The sequence below is a fragment of the Silene latifolia genome, chromosome 9 (assembly GCF_048544455.1).
Source record: "Silene latifolia isolate original U9 population chromosome 9, ASM4854445v1, whole genome shotgun sequence".
Lineage (NCBI taxonomy): Eukaryota > Viridiplantae > Streptophyta > Magnoliopsida > Caryophyllales > Caryophyllaceae > Silene > Silene latifolia.
Genome location: NC_133534.1, coordinates 69,343,270 through 69,350,438, shown reverse-complemented (window position 1 = coordinate 69,350,438; position 7,169 = coordinate 69,343,270). Strand labels below are relative to the sequence as shown.

General features: G+C 38.1%; 1 protein-coding gene and 1 non-coding gene across 2 annotated transcripts; one reads left to right on the top strand and one right to left on the bottom strand.

Annotated features, from left to right (window-relative positions):
- Positions 1-2,090: 2,090 nt before the first annotated feature.
- On the bottom strand, positions 2,091-2,196 carry LOC141603701 (small nucleolar RNA R71). The gene has a single exon (XR_012525558.1). It is a non-coding gene; the product is annotated as a small nucleolar RNA R71 (small nucleolar RNA).
- A 1,270-nt stretch (positions 2,197-3,466) lies between these two features.
- LOC141601173 (uncharacterized) lies at positions 3,467-3,928 on the top strand. The gene has a single exon (XM_074421442.1). The coding sequence runs from the start codon at positions 3,467-3,469 to the stop codon at positions 3,926-3,928; it is 462 nt and encodes a 153-aa protein (XP_074277543.1).
- The last annotated feature ends 3,241 nt before the right edge of the window (positions 3,929-7,169 follow it).

The following is a 7,169-nucleotide window of genomic DNA, read 5'->3' as shown; positions in this document are numbered from 1 at the left end:
GAACGTAATAGACGATGAAATCACAATGACGGCGAGAAGATAAAGCGACGATGAGAAAGAGAGAAATAGAGAAAGAGAGAAAGAGAGTGTGTATGTGTTTTGTGTTTGTTTGTCTGCTCTGTTTGTGTTTGTGTTTGTGTTTGTGTATTAAGGGTTGTGTTTTGTGGGCTCAGCAGAGACTTTTTGTGTGGTTTATAGTATGGAAGGTATTGACATCGGTTATTAAACAACAACCGTTGTGAAATATGTTTTAACAACGGTTGTAAAAAACACCCGTTGTCAAATATGTTTTAACAACGGGTTTCAAAAGTAACCGTTGTGATTACTTTTCACTAACTTTGCGCCAATTTTGCGCCAAATTATTAACAACGGTTCCGCATGTGTGACCCGTTGTTAAAAATAATAACAACGGTTTTTATAACCATACCCGTTGTAATTGATTTTAGTAAAATTCGCGCCATACATTCTACAACGTCTATTGTGATTTTCGTGAATAATCGTTGTTAAAGGGGCGTTGTAGTTGCCTAAATTTGTAGTAGTGTAGCTTAATCTTTCCACAATAGTTTCTATATCTAGTCTTTGTATTTGAAGAGAGTGACAATTTTTCATTTATCAAAGGGTTTATTTTTCTTTTATTCATCATTATTGCTCATCTCCTTTAAGTTTGGTATAATTCCTTAATCTCTAATTTATTTATTGTTAATCCTTGTTATTTACTTACTTTGTTCATCGTGTTTTCTATTGCTTTGATGCTTGACAACATTATTTGCATGATCAACATGATAATGAGTGAGTAGTCTTCTAACTAGGGTTAATGGGGAATTAGAGGAAATGATTAAAGGGTAGATCCATACTTCATGAATTGATTTGGTTGATTAAATTGTTATTGTAAGTTCTAGCTTTAGTGCACTTGTTATGTTTGATGAAATGCTTGATTGACAATCTAGCATGATTCTCGGCCTATTCAACAAAACAAGTAATATCGAAAGCCTCAGGGATTGTTTGACCGTGCACTAGGTTAGTAGGAAGACTGGGTGTACGAGGAAGCTAACCCCACTCGACCTATGAGCCGTAGGACCGAAACTTTCGGCTTTACTATACAAGGAACTTGACTAAACCAAACTTATACTACATGGATTTACCTTTTGATCACCCCTATGAACCCATGAAACATTAGTGTTTTTCTCATATTGATTTCATTCTTATTTACATTACTTGCTCTTGTTTTCATTTACTTACATTTCATTTCAATTTTTTTAGTTGTAGTTGTTACAGTCATCTCATACCAATCAATTTGTGACAGTCTTGATACTATTACAAGCACCTAACTAAACATTGCAATTTACTTGAATTTAAGATTTAACCGTCCTTTGGGTTTGAATTCTACTTAGTACTTGCTAAGTTGTTTGTTGAGTGATAAATATTGTTTTATAGAAGAATGACACGTCTATCAAAATGGCCCCATTGCCGAGAACAGTGTGAATTTGAGCTGAAATGCTTTTGTTTTATCTTGTGCTTTTAGTAGTAACTTTGTTTCTTTTAACCTTAGGAAACCTCGTTCCTTAAGGTAGTGCTAATTTTTTTCTCTAGTGTTGTCTTTCCAATGCATAGGAGATCAAATCGTGCTAACCCATTACCAATTGATCCATAAATTGAAAGAACGTTGAGAAACATTAGAAGAGGATTTAGAATCATTGAGAGAGGATCTACTTCAACCACAAACCAACCCACAAACCAAGTCTCAAAATCACCCACAAAATCAACCAACCATGCCAAAAATCTCATCACTTTCCGTACCTACTGAAGATAGTCTACCCAATGGCACTCCTACACCTACACACCTAACGGGAAATTTCATAGCAAAATCCACATTAATTCAATTGGTTGAAAGAAGCCAATTTGGGGGAATGCCAAGTGAGGATTATTGTGAAACTATCTCTCAAACGGGTGTGAATCAAGATCAAATACGATAGGTACTCTTTTAATCTTCATTGATACGAGCCGCAAAGCAATGGCTAAAGAGCTTGGACAAAAATCCTCTTGCCATCGATTCATGGAAAAATATAACCTTAGCTTTCAACAAAACCAACATGCTTAGACTTCAAATCACGGGATTAAGCAAAGAGATGAAGAGTCACTATATGAAGCTTGGGAGCGTTTCAAGGCCATTTGTCGGTCTTGTCCCTACCATGGTCTTAGTGAGTGGTTTCTAGTTCAACAACTTTGGAATGAACTTTATGAAGATTCAAGAAATGTTTTGAACACGGGTTCAAATGGCATATTTACCAAAGTTAATGACAACCAGACTAGGGCGAAAATTGAAGAGTTGGCTACTCATAGCTCTCAATATGGTAGACCTCGAAAAGCTAGTAGAGGAGGCCGGCATGAGGTGGATCCTGTGACACAACTTAGTGCCGACCTTGGTGCTCAATTAAGGTCTCACATGGATACCATGAACTTGAAGTTCAAGCAAGCCATAGAGAAAGTGAAGAAGGCTTCAACTCCAACAAAGCAACAAACGGTCCATCAAGTTAATGCCATGGCTATGACACCATCTATTCCAAGTGGAATTTGTGAAATTTGCGGAACTTTGGGACATGATTAACAAGAATGTAGAGGGACAAATGAACAAGTGAATGCTTTTTAAGCATACAAGAATGGTACCCCATACTCAAACATATACAATGAAAACACCAAGAACCACCCAAACCTCTCATATAAAAAGCTCAAATATTCAAAACCGACAACCAATATACACCCCACCTCCATTGAGAAATCATATACAAAGACCCTTCTATAACCAAAACCAAGGATTCCAAAATCAACCATCATACAACCAATCCTCATATAACCAACCCAATGACCCAACCTTTGATTTTCAAAAAGCAGTTCTCCTAATGCCAAAGAACTAACAAGAATTCTTTGCTCAATTGCAAAAAGATAGCCAAGCAAAAGATATCACCATCAACAGTATCCTTGCACGCAACAAGATGCTTGAGACCCAAATGTTTCAATGGCTTCATCAAGCTCAAAAAGACAAAAAGGGCAATTACGTCCTCAAGGTAATCCACCCACAAGGAATGAGACAGCTCATGCTATCCACTTGATAAGTGGTACTCAATATGAGAGTCCCATGGTGCCAAGTGAAGAGAATAATGTTGAGGTGAGGAGCAAGATAGATGACAAAGGATAGAAGAAAAATGATGAGGGTAAATCAAGGAAAAAAGGTGAGAAGGTGGTGGATGTAAGCAATGATGAAAGAGAGTCAATGAAGAAGAAGAAATAGGAAGAAAGAAAGAGGAAGATTGATGAGGAGCCTATTGTCATTAGGCTACCATATACAAGTAGGCAAATGAAGCCTAAAATGGATAAGCAACTTGGGAAATTTATGGAAATTGTATAGAATTTGGAAGTCTCAATTCCTTTCATCGAGTTGATTACCCATGTGTCGGCTTATGCTAAATATATGAAGGATATCCTCACAAACAAGAAGTCCATTTGCCAAATGGAAATAATTGCTTTTGTCGATGCTTCTAGTGCTATCCAACAAGGTACTTCATCACCAAAGCTACAAGATCCCAGGAGTTTCTCTATCCCTTGCACAATTGGCGATACAAGAATTGAGAAGGCACTATGTCACCTTGGATCAAGTGTAAGCGTGATGCCTTACTCGGTTTGTGCAAAGCTTGGGATGGGAGAGTTAAAGTGCACAAGTATGACGCTTCAAATAGCGGATCTCTCTACAAAGAAACCCCTAGGAGTCTTGGAAGATGTATCGGTTAGGGTGGGAAAGTTATTTATTCCCGTTGAATTTGCCATCTTAGACATGGCGGAAGATGCTCATATCCCAATCATCTTGGGAATACCATTCTTTCAAACCGCTAGAGTGGTAATATATGTGAAAAATGGAATGCTTGCCTTGGAGTAGGTGATCAAAAGATAACCTTCAATCTTACCAAAGTGATGACAACCCCCAATCTCAAGGAACCATATGCTTCATGGTGAACCATAATCCTAATGACATGAATGATAAAGTTGAGACTCCCCCTTGTTCCCATCCAAAAGATGAGCCTCCTATTGAGAAAGGCAAGGTAGAGACTCCAACTTGGAAGCAAGAGGTTGATGAAATAGAGAGTGATATTTATGGGGAGTTAGGAATTTTTGACAAGCTCAAGAACAAGAGTAGAACCTTGGACCCTCTGGGTTGTAAGGAAAATAAAATGGACTTTGAAGGCCCAAATGAATCCATGAAAGAAGTGGTTGCTATTGCTAGCAATGGAATCAAGGATATGAATGGTGAAACCAAAGATATCAATTGTCTTTGGCATGACGAGTTTGAATGGATATTCAATGCTTACATTAGAAATGCAATGTTCTTCGATTATGACAAAGGCTATGTTGATCCCAATTTAAGTGCTTATGAAATGGTATTCCTAGCCTATGATGATGGTCTACCCAAGTCTTCTTGGGGTGTATTCAACAAATGTGAACAAGATTTCGATTACTTTCATGGGACGTTGAGCAACATCAATAACGTCGTAGATTTGCCCCCTTAACAAGTTAAACAAGGATAGGAGTTTGGTGGAGTCCCCCCATAAACCACCAATTGTACATATTCTAACCCTCTAACTTTGCATTTCATTAAGTGTTATTTCATTGTATTTAGTTTAATTACATGATTAGTGATACTTTACATGAGAGAAGGTAAGGAAGGATTTACTATATGTGTTTGAAGTGTGTAGAAGACTTGTCAAGCATATTCAAGGCTAATTGATTCTATCTTGTCAAAGTTTGAAGAAATTCAAGACATTTTCTTGGATGGCTAGGACAAAGGGAAACACCAAGGCACCAAGTGAATCCAATCTCACAAAAAGGCAAAGCACATTGGCATCCAAGGCAATTTTGGCATCAAATATGGTGGAGAGGCAACTTGAGACGGTTTTGGCGCCCGAAAGTCCAACAATAGAGCCACTTGAAGGTTTTCCGGAGGTAATCTTAATTGATGAAGAACATAATAAATCCTTTGCTTATTTACTAAGTAAGAATGTTGTAGCTACCAAATTCCTATGCCATGATACATTAGACAAATACACTTGGTATCTTGAAAGATACACGAACCTTCTTCGAGTCTATGAGTCTAGACACATTTTTCGATATGCATGAAGAGACCTATAACGCCTTGACCCTTGAATTAATTAGTTCGATGCGGATGGTTAGACAAGAGGATCGAAAATTCTTGAAATTCCGTTTTGCTATCAAATCCTGCGGAATTGGAATTTATGTTTTTGCTGAAGTATTTGGAGTAAAAATGTAACACCCCGGTTCAAACCGGGTCGGGATTAGTTACTAATGATAGCTCACCAGGCTGTGTACATGGCCCACATATCAACATGGGTCATATATAGCGCATTTCGTCCTCACTCATGTACATCTCGGGAACCTTCTCAGGAGGTCAGCCATTCAAAGAGTACTCCCAGCCAAGCACGCTTAACTGTGGAGTTCTTTTGCATGGATGACCATAAAAGAAAGTGAACTTTGTTGATATGAGTAGTACTTTCAATCCCTTTATGCACTAGTCATTTAAGCCAATCACTAGACCTCTTCAATTAACGTGAGGTGTTACAATCACCCCCTACTTTAAAAACGCAACGTCCTCGTTGCGCCTGGGAGCATAACTGTGGACAGCGGGCCGCCCACGGGGGCGCTTGGTGAAAACGAAACAAGCGTTTGAATTTTTGTATGGAGTCGCCACCAATTTTTATGGGAAATTGGAACCGTTCGAATACCTCGTGTCATGTCTAGACACAAAGTAAAGACATGAACACTAAGCAATCGTTACCCTTAGCATTCTATGTCTAGAATGACTCTCGTGGATGCCAATGAACACGGGTGTTCACAGATATCTGGAGTAAGGGGTGAGGGTACGTATTAGGAAGCTCTTTTGATCGAACACCTAATCCCGCCCGCCTCGATAGCGGCCTCTACTAATGATTAGGGAAGTTATTCGTACTTGATATATCGTCGGCTATATGCATGCAATGCAACATCCAAATTTTAATCCTAGCATGTGAGAATTAGACTAAGTCGGTGAAACACGTAATTAGCAAACAATTGGGTCGAAGTAGGATTTAATGCTCATTTACATGTGAAAACATACAAGCGATAAAAGAAATACAATAATTATGAATTACAATAATGAAAATTAGAATAATTACAATGGAATAGGCGATTTATGTCGAAAATACCTTTAAAACGGATAATTTGAGAAAAAGGAATAAAAGAAACTCACGAACAGGAATTAGCGTGATATTACGGTTAATAGTCAATTATAAGTAAACTAAATAAACTAGGTCAAGGGAGAAACGGAGTTCAGGGACAGAACTCAGCCAGGAACAGGCGCAGCAGAGCTGCGTCTTTTGAAATAGGCGCAGCAGACGCTGCGTCTGTTCCTTGGCTCAACTCTGGCTGTGAAGCCGTAATTGCGAGCCGTTAATGTTAATTGGTGATTTTAATGATCGATTTGATGATATTTACTCGGATGAAAGTGATTAACATGTTATTTAACACATGAATAGGTCATAAAAACAGTAAAATATGAATGAGACGGATGCAAACGGATTATTACAAGATTGAACGATTAATTAGTGACATCGGTGAATGAAACAAACTAAACATGATGAATTAATGACAAATTAATGACGAACATGTGAATGAACAGATGAAAACTATATCAAAGACGAATTTCAGAAAATCAATATGAACAAATCGAATTCCTACAACCCGGATTGAACTTAATGACGAAAACCCGCAAATATTGGATTACTCGGGATTTAAGTCGGATTTATGATAAACTAAACATGAGAATGACGGTGATTATAACACATATGGAATTATTATGATATTAAGACGAAGAATTAACAGACGAAGCAAGCGAAAGAAAGAATTTGAACACGAATTACAGAGGACAAACGAAGAAGAAAGGAAGCGAGAATCTGCGCCCGACCCCTCACGAAGAGGCGCGGGGATCTGCGCTCCTTCAAGAGGCGCAGCGATTCTTTGCGTCCTTTCTCGACGGTTATCTACTGGAAATCCGCAAAAACAGATTTTAACAAAGGGTTTTAAAAATCGGTTTTAATGGTATTTTCGACATAGACCTTACAATTGATGAT